This window comes from Gadus morhua, chromosome 5 (assembly GCF_902167405.1).
Source record: "Gadus morhua chromosome 5, gadMor3.0, whole genome shotgun sequence".
Classification (NCBI taxonomy): Eukaryota; Metazoa; Chordata; class Actinopteri; order Gadiformes; family Gadidae; genus Gadus; species Gadus morhua.
The window spans coordinates 764,237-780,425 of NC_044052.1; the positions used below are offsets into that span (position 1 = coordinate 764,237).

Consider the following 16,189-nt stretch of genomic DNA (forward strand, 5'->3'; position numbering starts at 1 on the left):
GTACTGAACGATCCAAGTCACGTTTTTTGAGCAGTGGCTTTACGACGACGTTTTTAGGGACCTGGGAACAGTACCAGTTTGTAGTGATGTATTTATAATCTGAAGCACATCTGTTGTTATGAGATGAAGGACAGATTTAAAAAGACTACTGGGTAACGTATTCAGCTGGGAGGTAGCAGAGCTGAGATTTTGAACGGTTTTAATTAGAGTTTCATGGTTGATGCCTGGTACTAAATTCTGACATTTGGTGTATGGGCCCTCTTTCATTAGCTGGTAAATCCAAAACACGAGTTGTATGCAACTGCGTTGTTATTGTATGTTAATATAAATAATCAACCTCCTTATTGGTGCTACAACAGCAAATCCTTTAGTGTGATTCATGACCCTGCCGGGGCTAACAATGACACGAAGGCAGACTCTTATCCGTTTCGCACACAGATACATCGACACTTATATGTTGGGGGGAGTTGGATCGTAGGATAATTTAATGTTCAAAGGAACAGATATATTTGCAATGGATAGGTAATATAATAAAGGAAGAGAGACAAACACTGAGGGCGTTATCGCCTCTCCTATTTCCACTCCTGTTTCTTCATTGAAAAGAGAAGTTTGGACAGTGTTTGCTATTGCAAACTTAGTTAATTCTAGTCATTTAAGGTAGGCGATACATTTTTAAATGTAGCTTCCAAATGTGTGCTACTGCTCTATTAAATACTCAGTGGCATAGTTGTATTCTCTATATTCTCTTGTGGTGACCCAGTTGAGCACGAGCAAAAATGTAATATAGCCTACTTCTATGCAAAATACAACACACATTCAGCACGCACTGTGTGTTATTTATATAGTACCAGTATTTATATTTTATATATAGTATTAACATATTATAAGTATTTATAAAATAACTTTCTGAATACTGAACAATGATTTGTTGCCTCAGCATACACTCAGTATGCTGAGGCAACCAATCCTTGTTCAGTATTGTATGAATGATAGATAAAATAATATAGGCTCCAAGGTCAGGTACAAGTAAAAACGTAGAAACTATAGCAACCAAAACCAGGGACTAGCTTATTAGTAACATGACGTGTAAACCCATAACCCAAGATTAAAATATGATATGCTTAGTGTAGGAAACATGCATTAACATGTCGCCTGGATCAATTTGCAACTTAGACATTTTAGAAGTCATTTTGTAAGAAATGTTTGCATGTTTTACATTGGTGTTTGCAATCGAAAGTGGGGGAGAAAGATAAAGGGATAGAGCCATAAACTGTCAATCATTACCATGCTTTCAAAGAGAAGAGATAGAGCCATTAGCTGTCAATCATCACCATGCCAATGTAACGATTCTTAAATCGTTACATTGGCTCCCTGTATGACAGATGATTTTAAAATCATGCTGCTCCCCTATAAATCCCTACATTTTTTAGGGCTAGACTCAGAGCATATGATATGCGGACCTGCGGCCCTTAGTGGGCATGCGCAGCTCAGTGACGTAGCGGTGTCGTCATAGCAACAGCAGCCGTCAACATGGTGAGTGATTGCTCCCCGTGTTTCTAAGACACTCTTTCACACATTTTCGCTAGAGTTCAATAATAATTCGAATGATTTATTTTAATATATCTGTGTAAACGTGTGATTACTGTCAAGATTATTTTAGTCGATCGAACGTCAAAAATGATCCTGGTGATTCGTGCACAGTGTTGTCAGATTTCCTGGCCCAATCTGGCAACACTCTTCGTGCAGTTAGCCCTGGCTGAGAGTCTCATTTCAATGTTTAAGTTATCATGATGTAAACGCACGTCATCACTGTCGTGTTTTTTTATGTTGTTGCTAAAGACAATCAACATGGAAAGCTGTATAGTCAGAGGGTCCACCTATCTGTGTAGAGAAGTGCATCCTGTTAGTGTCACACCATAATAGTACTTCACTATCAGTGTATTTCAGAGTATTTCACCCTCTTCTTCCTCATTGTACTTCAGTGTACTTCATCCTCAGTGTGCTTCACCCTCTGTGTACTTCACCCTTTCACCCTCTGTGTACTTGACCATCTATGTACTTCACCCTCAGTGTACTTCAGAGTACTTCAACCTCTTCTTCCTCATTGTATTCAGTGTACTTCATCCTCAGTGTACTTCACCTTCTGTGTACTTCACCCTCTGTGTACTTCACCCTCTGTGTACTTCACCCTCAGTGTTCTTCAGTGTACTTCACCCTCACTGTACTTCATCCTCTTCACCCTCAGTGTACTTCCCCCTCTGTGTACTTCACAATCTATGTACTTCACCCTCAGTGTACTTCACCCTCTGTGTACCTCACCCTCAGTGTACTTCAGTGTACTTCACCCTCATTGTACTTAACATATTTTGCAGGCAAAAGCAACAACCATCAGAGAAGCGCTGGTGAAATGGGTAAGTCGTATGTAAACATTTGTATTAGTTAGGTGAGTGCTGCATGCAGCACTCAACTATTGTTCTTCTTAAGTTTTATTCTTTCTTCTTTATTATTCTCTGTAAACTTTGGGACCTATCTCTTTCCTAAATCTTTCACCTAGAGACTCCATTCCAATTCCAAATGTTCAGATTAGTTTAGAATCGCGCGCTTCTTTTCTGATTTTCTTATTCTACTTTAAAGATACTATTTTTTACAATGGAAGTCAATAGGAGGACGGCGGAGCTGTCCGCCCATTCTCTGACAATTACTACTTCAGACTTTGTAACTTGGTCAATATTTTATCGTTAACCTTCGTTGAAAGGTTTAACAAATCAGAAAACAGAATTTTGATTACCTTTCTCAGAATCACAGTTTAAGTTCCATGTCGGCTTGTTTTCAGTTGGTTTTATAGACCTCTGAAGAATCAGTCCCGCCTCCGAGGCTCCGGTTCCCTCGGGTAGTTCAAACGAGAAGCAGCTTTTACTTTTTCGCCACCAGTTTATTATGTACGATCATTCAAAAAACCCATGTTATTTCCCATAGACATTTGACCGAGGGAACCGGGAGCGTCAGAGGCGGGACCTATTCTGTCTATTGATTTACGCTGAGGTTAGAGCGTGGGGACATGCAGGCAGTGTTGCCAGATTGGGCACTTTTTGTCGCTCAGTTTGACTACTTTTTACGACGTTCAGGCAGCGTTGCCAGAATAGGCGATTTTCTATGGAGGTAGATTTGTGTCTTTATTATGCAATCAAAAATAATAGGTTTGAGAGCAAAACTTTCCACACTGCAATCAAAAAATAGGTTTGAGAGCAAAACTTTCCACACTGCAATCAAAAAATAGATTTGAGAGCAAAACTATCGACACTGCAATCAAAAAATGTTTTATTGCAAGATAAATTAATGTGATAAAAAAAATATTAATGGGAATCCAAAAGTTTTGTTTGCAAACCCAAAAGTTTTGTTTGCAAATCCAAAAGTTTTGTTTGCGAATCCAAAAGTTTTGTTTGCGAATCAAAAAGCTTTGTTTGCGAATCCTAAAGTTTTGCTTGCGAATCCAAAAGCTTTGCTTGCTGTTGAGCTGAATCTCGTGGGCGGGACCTACGCCGAAAGATGTAAGACACGTCTCTATTGGCCAGTCTCGATCGGAGTGACAGCTTGGCAACATCCGAAAAGAAGCAGATTGTCGGCCGGACGGACAGGGTTCGTTTGTGCCTCTCAATCCGCGGCGACGGTCAACAACATCGCCCTGCTCTCCTCTGCCATGGTCTCCTTGTCGGCTGACAGGGAACCCTACGGAATTTTCAGGGCGCGCAAGGGACAAGCCCATAAGGCGAAGCCTAGACGGCGTAGCCTACATGAAATAGAACTCCCTCTCTCGTTACTAACTGTGGATGTTGCCAAGCTGTCACTCCGATCGAGACTGGCCAATAGAGACGTGTCTTACATCTTTCGGCGTAGGTCCCGCCCACGAGATTCAGCTCAACAGCAAGCAAAGCTTTTGGATTCGCAAGCAAAACTTTAGGATTCGCAAACAAAGCTTTTTGATTCGCAAACAAAACTTTTTGATTCGCAAACAAAACTTTTGGATTTGCAAACAAAACTTTTGGGTTTGCAAACAAAACTTTTGGATTCCCATCAATATTTTTTTTATCACATTAATTTATCTTGCAATAAAACATTTTTTGATTGCAGTGTCGATAGTTTTGCTCTCAAATCTATTTTTTGATTGCAGTGTGGAAAGTTTTGCTCTCAAACCTATTATTTTTGATTGCATAATAAAGACACAAATCAACCTCCATAATTTTCCCCGCCCAATTGGGCTACTTTAAATAACGTTAATTCCCTTTTTAATACCAACGGAATTAAAAAGGGAATCTCGACGGTCTATAGGCCTACTTTCAACATAAATGGCCCTATTTTAACGGTCTGAAACGCAAGTGAGAAGCACCAAATGCAAGTAGCTTTGTGGGCGGTTCTATGGCGATGTTGCTATTTTACCGGCGGATAAATGGCTCTTGCGCTCGGCGCAAATCTAAATAGGGTTGGTCTGAAGTAGCCTAATTACCCGTAGGGGTGGTTTGGGCTTAACGTGCAATAAACCAATGAGAGTGCCATCTCCCATCCCCTTTAAGAGCCATGAGCGCATTCGAATCTGATGAGTTCATATTTTGACAGTGCGTTTGCAGTCTCCGATGAGAGACAGATGCATGTCCACATGAATTTCAAACTTCAAATGGCTCAGTTTATGGCCAAATAATATGGCCTAATTCACACAAGGAATAGCGTTTTTTCCACAACTTCAGAAATACTGTGTCCTCAAATAAATTTCGGCAAAGAAAACTTAACACACATATGCAGTAACTGTGGTTCTATTTAATGATATGCGCAATACATTTACAAGCATCGTTTCTTACCAGTATTGTATGCATTATCGTTATTGACTTGTGTTCCTAATATGGAATATCCCCCGTTAATATGCCTTGCCATGGACTGTATTATGCGTTACGTGTTTAGTTTGCGTGTGTTTAAACAGATGGACGCATACACGCCAGCCTGCATTCATTGATCCTTTTACGCATACACACACGCTCGCCCACATTCATTTTAACACTGACTCGCGGTAAAACAATGTTTTCTCACGATCAAATACTCATCAATCCTAAGAGTAATGGGCTTGTACACGATGTCTGTGTCAAGAATTATACGTGTTTGCAGATGCATTGATTTAAAAGTACAACTTATAACCGCTGTATCAGCTGTTCTTTCCCAAATAATATACCAAGAATGTGTGGTAGATGAGAGAAGCAAAGTGTATGCGCTAGGTGCAAAAGCAACATTATGCGTGCGCCCTTAAAATAGCATCTGAACAACACGCCACTGACTTTAAACCAGGTATTTCCTGGTTTGTGGCGGAATTGTTTTCTGAAACTGCAAAAAATAGCACCAGGGAACGTTTGCGCCAGAACACGCCTCCTCCTTTCGCCGAACCGCCCCTTGGGGCGCAAGATCATTCCCTAATTTGGGGAATTTAGGGAAAAGAACGCTTTGCGCCAGTTGCAAACTATCAACGACACATGCGTAAGTGTAGAAAGTCAATTGCGCTGGATGCAAGATGGGGCCCAAAGTGTACATATTTATAATTCGAAGTTCGTCCCAGCCTTTATACCACAGATACTAGGGTATGGCATATAACCGCGTTGTCTGATTACAGTTTAATTCATTTTTCACAATTTACCATCTCGTTTTGAAGAATAATCACCGCACCATTTGTTTGAATGGGAATCGCGACGGTCTATTCTTTCAACATAAAGTGTACATATTTATAATTCGAAATTAGTCCCCGCCTTTATACCACAGATACTATAGGGTCTATAGCATATAACCGCGTTTTCTGATTACAGTTTAATGTAACAGTAAGCTGACAAAATCACTAATTAACACTGCAACTGCAAATTAACCACACAGATAACCATGGCAACCGGTCAAACAAATTTTCTTTTTGCCATCGTTCTGCTCGCGCATCCGCCGTGTTGATAAACAAATATTCCCCCTATTCATATTTTATGAATATTTATATTTTTTCAGTTTGAAAAATGATCTTTTTTAAACACGCTTTCAGAGACCCCAACCCCCTTGCTGTATCAATCAAGGGGTCATCGTTATATAATAACTGGGACTGCATGTGTGCGTTTGTGCATGTATTATTTATGAATATCAGGAGGAAAAGGCTGGGGAAAAGGTTGGTGAGGCCAAAGAAGTGAGGCTGTACGGTCAGATTCCTCCTGTAGAGAAGATGGACGCCTCCCTGTCCACGCTGATCAACTGCGAGTGAGTTCTGGTCTCAGCCTCTTCATCTATATGTAGAAATATTTGACACACATTGTACGAACACATGTTACACAAGTCCTTGTGTTATACATAGTAACGACAGTATTAATAATAATAATACATTTAATTTAGAGGCGCCTTTCAAGACACCCAAGGTCACCTTACAGAGCATATAGTCATCATAAATCGTTTAAAAAAACAAGACATTGTGGAAAAAAATAAATAAACATAATAAATAAAAAATAAAAATAAATAAATAAATAAAACAAAAACAAGACAAAACAAAACAAACAAACAATCAAAACAGTGATCAGTTAGACGTTGTGTGCGAGTTTGAACAGGTGAGTTTTGAGTTGTGACTTGAAGGTTGTAATGGTGTCTGATGTGTGGGGGGAGGGAGTTCCAGAGCCTGGGTGCTGAACAGCTGAATGACCGGGCACCCATTGTAGTGAGTCGTGATGTGGGGATACATAGTAGTCCAGCAGAGGTTGAGCGGAGGGAGCGGGAGGGAGTGTATTCTTGGAGGAGGTCGCAGAGGTAACTGGGGGCTAGGTTGTGGAGAGCTTAAGAGTATTGGTGACTCTTCTGTCGGGTAGGAAGGTTAATGTTAGTTCTATCGGTTAGGTTGTAATGAACATGACAAGTTTTAATGCATCCCAAAATACCAGCCATGCAATCACTCAACCCATAAACCTTATAATACCAACCATGCAATCACTCAACCCATACACCTTATTATACCAGCCACGCAGGTACTCAACCTATACACCCCATATTTCATGGAGTTAATTTTATGATATTGTTCTTCCTTACATATTTCTTTCATATAATGCCTTGTATTTTCTTTAGTGTGGTTATTCTGCTATGTAAAAGACAGCTGCATCAGTCAATATAAATGTAATTCCCCAGATAACCATGCATGTGATATGTGACATGTTACAAAAAATATATAGATGATAATAATGCAACTATTATTCTTTATATCTACACAGGAAACTTTCCTTGTCAACAAACTGCATTGAGAAAATAGCAAACCTCAATGGCTTGAGTAAGTTCTCAGAGACTGCACACACATCCATACAAACACATTTTAGATAAAGGAACTAATCAAGAAGTGACACATATAAATACTATTAAAAAATAGTCCCCCAGACAGCCATGAATGCACACACAGACACACATCAAGTACATCCATATTCCATACAAAATGGGTTAAGAATCTTTGTTTCCTTGTAGAAAACTTGAGGATACTATCGCTAGGAAGAAACAACATAAAGAATCTTAATGGACTCGTGAGTTCACATTAATCCCTACGTACACACTAATGGTTAATTACCTCTTCTCACATACATGCTGCAGAGACACATGTACAACAAAGATACAATGTGTGTGTGTGTGTGTGTGTGTGTGTGTGTGTGTGTGTGTGTGTGTGTGTGTGTGTGTGTGTGTGTGTGTGTGTGTGTGTGTGTGTGTGTGTGTGTGTGTGTGTGTGTAGGAGGCAGTAGGGGACACATTAGAAGAGTTGTGGATCTCCTACAACCTGATTGAGAAACTGAGAGGAATCCATGTCATGAGGAAACTCAAGGTCCTCTACATGTCCAACAACCTGGTGAAGGAGTGGGGTGAGCTCCCATGTTGTTACATTAACTATTGTATTGAAAATACACTTGTTATTGGATATGTTGTTGGATATGACACAAGTGTGTGAGTTGCATTTTATTTTTAAAGTAACCAACCAGTTGAGGTTTAAATTTGATCACATATTCAGAAACAGTACGACTAACATAATCTAATATATCGTATTAATTTGAAGCTAACATGCTAACCCTTCATTCCACAGGGGAGTTTGTGAAGCTAGCAGACCTGCCGTGCCTGGTGGACCTGGTCTTTGTGGGAAACCCCCTGGAGGAGAAGTATTCAGCCGAAGGGACGTGGATGGACGAGGCCTCAAAGAGGCTCCTTAGGCTGAAGAAACTAGACGGTACTGACTTACGACTGCTTGCTGGATTTTTCTTCTGCTGAAAATATTCTATAGCCACCCGTCAACATGGATTTTAATGAAGAATGTTGTGTTGACCAGATAACACTAGTAGGCTCGCTGGAACAACAGTTCAGAGTAATGAGTGCGCATTCTTCTGCTATTTACAGTTGAATTTTGCCATTGAATTTCAAGCACTGAATATTTATAAATTTAAATGACCTGAATTTTTTGTTTTTAACTCTTTACAATTTCAATAATTGTCACCGATATTTTTCAATGTTCCAAATTCTCAATCTCTTATTCAACGTAAAAAAAAAATCAATATGCAAAATTCAGATGCAAAATTCAATCGATAAATTGAACTTAAATATTTCCAACGTCCCAAAATTCAACATGCCAAATTCAGCTGCAAAATTCAATGCATGAAATTCAGTGTTAACATCCGGGGACCCAAGGAAGAGCAATTAATCCTAGATTCTAGATTGCGGCCAAGCAAGGAGAGCAAGCGGGAATAAGCGCATCACTCGTTGGATACCCGTCCGACTCTGATGCAGGAAGGCATGTGTGCAAAGCAGGTTTCAGCCAAGTCCAACGGCAATGGCTGTTACATCGAATTCCGCTGTTGCACATTTTCGGCAACCTGCACGAGTTTGAAGCGTAAACAGGCATGAAGTCGTTGTTCACGTGCAGAAACATGCACAAGCTTAAAACGTAACATTTGTATCATCATCGATCATTTCAAATGGGTGCATTCGTTTTGTGACACCGGGCAATAGCACGTTGAGGAAAGTGGAGTACACCTGAACCAAAACGGTTGATATGCCTCTGTGGTGGCATAATGAGAGCGCAGCGAGCATGCAGAGCCGACAGTATGACAGAGTGTCTTGATGCAGGTATGAGGATGAAAAATTCAAATCAGGATGCTGTCGGGCGCTTCTTCCCGAGGCACGCCGTTCTGCCACTGGATCTCCAGGATGCTGCCCATTCAGTTGCCACTCAATGCACAGTACTTCCGGCTCTGCACTCTCGTTGCACAGTGCACATTGCAAGGCTTCAGATCGCCCAAGCATCACACCAAACGTAGGACAAGGGACCTCGGATGGCCACAAATTTGTGGCCTAATAAATTGGGCTATTAACCCACTACAATTACCCTTATGCTGCATGCAAATCGTGTTCGTGCTCTCGGCAGCCAGTCAGTTTCGTTCTCAGTGGGTGCTGGTCTCCGCCAGGGCTGCGCCTTGTCACCAATCCTGTTTGTGATATACATGGACAGGATATCGAGGCGTAGTCGTGGTGGGGAGGGGTTGCAGTTCGGTGGTCTGAGGATCTCATCACTGCTTTTTGCAGATGATGTGGTCCTCATTGGATCATCGGCCTGTGACCTTCAGCACTCACTGGATCGGCTGGCGGCCGAGTGTGAAGCGGCTGGGATGAGGATCAGCACCGCTAAATCTGAGGCCATGACTCTTAGCAGGAAACCGGTGGATTGCTTACTCCGGGTAGGAAATTAGTCCTTAGCCCAAGTGAAGGAGTTCAAGTACCTCGGGGTCTTGTTCGCGAGTGAGGGTACTATGGAGCGTGAGATTGGCCGGAGAATCGGAGCAGCGGGGGCGGTATTGCGTTCGCTTTACCGCACCGTTGTAACGAAAAGAGAGCTGAGCCGCAAGGCAAAGCTCTCGATCTACCGGTCGATCTTCGTTCCTATCCTCACCTATGGTCATGAGGGCTGGGTGATGACCGAAAGGACGAGATCGCGGGTACAAGCGGCCGAGATGAGTTTTCTCAGAAGGGTGGCTGGCGTCTCCCTTAGGGATAGGGTGAGAAGCTCAGCCATCCGTGAGGAACTCGGATTAGAGCCGCTGCTCCTTTACTTAGAAAGGAGTCAGTTGAGGTGGTTCGGGCATCTGGTAAGGATGCCCACTGGGCGCCTTCCTTGGGAGGTGTTTCAGGCACGTCCAGTGGGGAGGAGACCTCGGGGAAGACCCAGGACTAGGTGGAGAGATTATATCTCAACACTCGCCTGGGAACGCCTCGGGATCCCCCCGTCAGAGCTGGTCAATGTGGCCCGGGAAAGGGAAGTCTGGGGCCCCCTGCTTGAGCTGCTCCCCCCGCGACCCGACCCCGGATAAGCGGATGACGATGACGATGAGGAGGAGGATGCATGCAAATCCACCCAAGTCTAAACGGTGTGCATTATAACAAAAACATAAATAAAACATAGGATCCCCCTCACCTTGTTATTAAATGTTTTTAATAAATACATTTGATTTCATTAGCATTTTCAAGACCCATACTGTAGTGGCAAAAAAAAAAGATTGTTGGATTTTTCCTATAACCCCAAGTTTCAATTACCGATCAATTTACCACACGGAGAAAGCAGGCATTGCTTGACGCCCAGTTTGTGTCCAGAAAAGAGTGAGAGTTTGACTGTCCAAGGCCGTCATTTATTGTAAATAAAATATAAACCAATTGATGCAAAGCAAGTATCTATATCAAGGTGTTCACAGTTCACAAGCAGAACGATCAATAACTGTATCTGCTTGCCCGCCTTCTCCCAGTCATGAGCTTCCGTCATCAATTTAAAGGGTGCATCATCACCACCTGTAGCAGGTGCGCACTCACCACAGGTGGGAAAGAAGGAGAAATAGAAAGAGTCGTTCAAAACCAAGCCCCAACCACAGCGAGTTCTACCAGCATCCAATGCGGGAGTAACAAACATTGCAGTAGCACGGGGTGGCCACTACGAGGTGGTACCCAAAGTGAGCAATTCATCATTGACTCACTTGTTAAACAGGCCGTTTTCACAGTCTTATTCAACCTATTCTAGTCAGTATGTTTAGTTCATATCTCCATGACAACACTTAGAAGGGTGAATTTTTTTTTAGCAGGCTAGTTTTTATTTTATTGGAGGTTAAAAATTATAAATAATTAGGGGCGCGGCCTCTTGGGTGACAGCTAGCAGCTGACTCTCACCTCGACTCGGAGGCTAGTTTTCAGGATTAGCATTCTATCTCCGTCATCTTGACCTCGACTGCATTCATTCCTATTGTTCATTCCGGTGCCAAGATGCCTTGCTCTGCGATCAACTGTACCAACCGATCGTTTAAAAACTAATGAGCTACGAGCTAATTTGTTGTACGTCAGGGCATATCTCCCTCCCCCTGACGTCACATCAATGCCCTTTTTTGGTTAGAGAAAATCAGGCGGAGTCAAACTATGACAAGATGGCGACGCTCGTAAGCCAAGAGAATTGTATGCAGTTGGAATAACTGAGGTCTGCCCGGGTGCTACATCCATTTTATATACTATCTATGTTCAAAACATAAAAACTTGAATGCAGCTCCTACAGATACAATGGATAAGGCATTTAGTACGGCCCACCACCGTTGCCTCTTTCCCCATAAAATGAAACAGTCAGGCTGGGTTGCACCAACATGGATTAAATTAATCCTGGTTTAGGGTTAATCTAGGGTTAGTAAATCTAGGTTTAAACTGGTTTATAATTAATCCGAGATGCGTTGCACATCTTAGTTTTAACTCTGGATTAGTTAACCTAGTTTAAACAAGGATTAAAATAGGATTAGTTTGTGTTCAGTCTGCCATGATGGATCCCGGCGAAATGTGAACAAATTGCACAATATAATCCACAATTTTATATCCTGGTTTTTCTTTTTTCTAGCCTACATCGTGAAAAAAAACAACGGTTCACTTTTTGAATAAAGTTAACCGTTAATTTACCTTAACTGTTACAGTTGACACTTACACTTGACACTGACAGTGAACACTTGTTACATTTATTAAGAGATGGCACGTCAAAGAGGATCGAACTTTTCAACATTTGAATAGATGTTGCTGTCGGAATTGATGGAGGACTTTGGGATTATAATTGAGGATATAAGGACTGACAGCGTTACGCTGGAAAAAAAAAAAAGGAGGAGACCTGGGTCATGTTAGCGGAAGGCTTCAATGGCTCAACTGGCATTAAGGAGGTGAGGGACAAGTCACAACTGAAAGCCTGCTGGAAGAACTTAAAGGCAAAGGCAAAAAAGGATGCGGCAGATGAGAGGAGTGGGATGTTTAAAACTGGCGGAGAACCACCACCAATGATTACGGACCCTCTATCGGAAAAAATCATTAATATGATCCCGCAGCAGATTTCACCCCCTCCCTAACCCACGACGATGACGGCGCAGCAGAGAGGAATACAGCGACAGAAACTGAAAGTCCTCTGACTTTGATGCTTGATAGCTGGTCCAACCTTCCCATTGAGGCATATGACAGATTATTTGGTGAATCTATACCGCTGTGAAAACTCGCTATTTTCGTAAAATTCCATTGGATTTAACCTATCTCTAATTTTCCTGCGAGGAACTCTTTCCTCTAACGCCATCCAGCGAAGATATGCAGCCATGTTGTCAAGAAAACAGCGATAAACCTAACATAAATTATAAATATAACTGTTAAACCGGGATTAAACTAGGTTTGAAATTGCTGGTGCAACGGATTTAAATTTAATCTCAGTTTAAATGGAGTTTAAACTGAGATTACCAAAGGGTTAAATATAACCAGGATTAATATTAAACTATGTTTAAACCAGGTTTAAAGTTTGGTGCAACACGGTTAACAGTTAAACCTTGAATTAATCCAGTTTAAGAGTTAATCCATGTTGGTGCAACCCAGCCTCAGTGTTTAATTACGTTGATTTACCTTTGAGCATTTCCTATAATGGGCTACTGTGTAAAATTCTGTTTAGAATTAACGTTTGTATTAAGAAAGAAAGACCCATCATCACCATTGGACATGGCTAAAACCTGCTCTGCACATGCCTTCCTGCATCAGAGTCGGGTATCCAATGGGTGTCGCGCTTATTCCCGCTCGCTCTCCTTGCTTGACAACGATCTAGCATCTAGGATCGATTGCTCTTACTTGGGTCCCCGGATGTTAACACTACATTTCGTTAATTTAATTTTGCAGCTGAATTTGGCATGTTGAATTTCGGGACGTTGAAAATATTGAAGTTAAATTGTATACATTGAATTTTGCATCTGAAATTTGCATATAGATTTTTTTAACGTTGAAGATTAGATTTTGAATTTGTGATTATTGAAAAATAAAGGTGAAATTGATTTAAAGAGTTAATTTCAGAGGCAAAAAAAAATCTGACGTAATTTCAATGCCTAAATATTCATCTTTTAAAATGCAATATATATATATATATATATATATATATATATATTTTAATCCGATGAGACAGATTCTTCCATAGTAGTGGTTCATCTTTAAGATGCAGCATAACTGATACTATTTTCCTGTTCTTCTCTTCATAAGGAACCCCAGTCATAAAAGCAGAAGACGACGAGGGAGAAGGAGAAGGTAATGCAGCTGAAAAATAAAATATGCAGTTAAACCACCATTCCTCTTGTTCTCCCTCTCTCTTTTTTACCTTTTTTTTTAAACTGTTTTAAAACAGCAATGAGTTGTGATCCAGATAAATGCAGGCATTGAACTGATTGCCTATTCTGAATTAATAAAGCACATTGGTTTTATCTGAGGCATACACACACAGTCCTGTTCTGCCTGTTTTGAAGCACAACTGGTTTTAGGTGTATTCACTATTGAATGTGGTGGTATGGCACACGCTCCAAGCTATAGTCCCATGACTGAATGCAACAAATGTCCTCCAACGTCACTGTGAACTCAACATATGTGAAGCCATGTGTACCATAAACCTAGCAGATATACTCCTATGCAGCTGATGTACCTCTATGTGTCACTTTACACTTAGCAGATATACTCCACTTGGAGTTCCTGAGCCCATGTGGCCCTTCCTCCTTAACGTCAATCGCCCTAACTCACACCATTAAAAAATAAATTGGACATCATAAAACCCAAGTTGTTTACCCAACATGGCCTCCATTGATGAATGCCAAAATCCAAATGAAATCGTTCTGAAATGTTAAAATTGTTCTGGCTTAATTTCTGTCTTTGATATTGAGAAAAGTTAGACATGTTATAACAATGTTTTTCTGTAAATACGCCTGTCTTATACGCTTTCAGAGTATGTTTATGGGCACTATATATATCCCATTTAAGGGCTTATTCCACCTGTTCTTCTGTATCCATACATTTCCCTTTATCTGAGACTTTTTATAATGAACATCATTATAAAAAGTTGCACTTCTCTACGCGTCATTTATTAGTGTCATGATAAGTCAATGTATATTTGATGACATGGTTCTTAACAAACATTTTTGAAATAAATGATATCAAGCAAATGTGTGTCGTTCATTTGTTTTCAGATGCAAATGATAACTAGAAAATGCAATTTCCTTCAGATAATGCGAAAATCAGTGTAGTGCAAAGTGAGGTTGAAAATATATTTTAGTAACGCTCCATAGTTTAAGACGTTAAATGTTAAATAGCTTAAATCAAGGGAAGGTAATTGAGTCTAAATTGAGTAAACAACATCAACATGCACACCATTTAAAAAGTGTAAATTGGTTGGAAACAAATAAAGTGTAAACACCGTATTGGTCAGAATATAAGACGGCCGTTTTCCCCCTCGAAATAGGTCCGAAAAAGTCGGGTCGTCTTATATTCGGGTTCTAGTATTCAGAGTGCAACTTCTCTTCTTCGCCTCTCCCTTTAAATGTCAATACACATTCGTGGCCGCAGATGGCGCTAGAAATTGGTTCCGGGAAGAAGTAGTCCAGACCATAGGTCCAGACCGTTACCGGTGTTTAAAGACAGGCTGACCATTTAGAGACAAGTGGCTCAAAACTGGGTCAGGTCAATCAACAACAGCGGGGAGCTATGATGCCAATTTTAAAATAATGGTTGTCAATAAGGCAGAGTCAAGTAACAACTGCCAAGCTGCCAAGAAGTTCGGGGTCACGGAGTGTAACGTAAGAAGATGGCGAGTACCGAAGCAACGTCTCAAAGATGCCATCAGTCAGCGCAAATCCTACCGTGTTCCTCAAAGTGGTCGTTTCATTGAGGTTGACCGGAGAGTTTTTGAATACGTCAGAGAAAACGCGCTTTGGGAGGAGCCGGTGGAAGCGGAGCAGCTGGGGAGCGATGACAGCGAGAGCGAACACAGCGGGGCAGAGGACGTGTGTGAGAGATAGAGAGACATCGGAGAAGTTTGGCGAATTTTAGTTAAGTTTAGTTAAATATGTGGCCTGTATTTTCTCTGTTATTTAAAAATGTTCACAATGTTGCTTGATTATTGCTTGATATTCATTTTGAATCATACTGTAGGCTAAATATTTTGCCTTGAAGTGCCGTGGCCTTTACTGGCATTATTTTTATTGTCATTAATATAACAAGTGTTTAATTCACTGTGTTTTTAATATTGTTATTTTAAAATAAAATGAAGTTCTTTGTTCTGCAAATCTTTTTTTCCAAATGTTTGTGTTGAAAAACGGGGGGTCGTCTTATAATCAGGGTCGTCTTAGATTCGGACCCATACGGCAAATAGTTAATGTGTTCAAGTTTAAATACATTTGAGATAAAATATAGAATAGCAGAGAGCGTTTCATGTAGGCTACGCCGTCTAGGCTTCATCTAGGCCTAGGGCGTGTCTCGTAAGCGTTTTCGCGCACGCTGATAATTTCAGCCATGCCCCCATCAACGTGGGCACCGCCCACATTCCCCAAATGTGCGGAAGCCTATCTCTCCTTGTTGTTGCCCATGATGTTGCCCTGCGCCATTGAGCAGTTTACATAGGATTAGTCTCGCAAAGCCAGACCAAACTACAGCAAGTAGAATAGATGGGATAGATGGGCACAATTTGGGAATCCGGTGTCCATTCTATAATATGTCCATGGACAGCGCCCATTCATTCCTATGTAAACTGCTCAATGGCGCACGGCAACATAGTGCATTGCAAAGTAGTGTTAATTTACTTGTTTTTTGTAAGCCTTTTCGCTAAAAACTGTTT

The 16,189-nt window shown here is 41.1% G+C and overlaps 2 protein-coding genes across 6 annotated transcripts in view; one reads left to right on the top strand and one right to left on the bottom strand.

Moving 5' to 3' along the window:
- Window positions 1–2,989, bottom strand: part of gphna (gephyrin a) — a 49,014-nt gene extending 46,025 nt beyond the window's left edge. For 2 of the 5 annotated variants that reach the window (XM_030355951.1, XM_030355949.1), the window contains exon 1: window positions 2,789–2,986. The gene's annotated coding sequence lies outside the window, so the exon portion shown is untranslated. Of the gene's footprint in view, window positions 1–2,788 lie in introns of all 5 variants that reach the window. The other 3 variants (XM_030355950.1, XM_030355947.1, XM_030355948.1) reach the window with 3 other exon arrangements.
- Window positions 1,469–14,522, top strand: dnal1 (dynein, axonemal, light chain 1). The gene is made up of 8 exons (XM_030355967.1): window positions 1,469–1,533; window positions 2,373–2,411; window positions 6,155–6,264; window positions 7,257–7,312; window positions 7,501–7,556; window positions 7,760–7,886; window positions 8,105–8,245; window positions 13,576–14,522. Exons 1-8 carry the CDS (start codon window positions 1,531–1,533, stop codon window positions 13,638–13,640), a joined length of 597 nt encoding a protein of 198 aa, XP_030211827.1. The 5' UTR covers window positions 1,469–1,530; the 3' UTR covers window positions 13,641–14,522.
- Window positions 14,523–16,189: the final 1,667 nt, after the last annotated feature.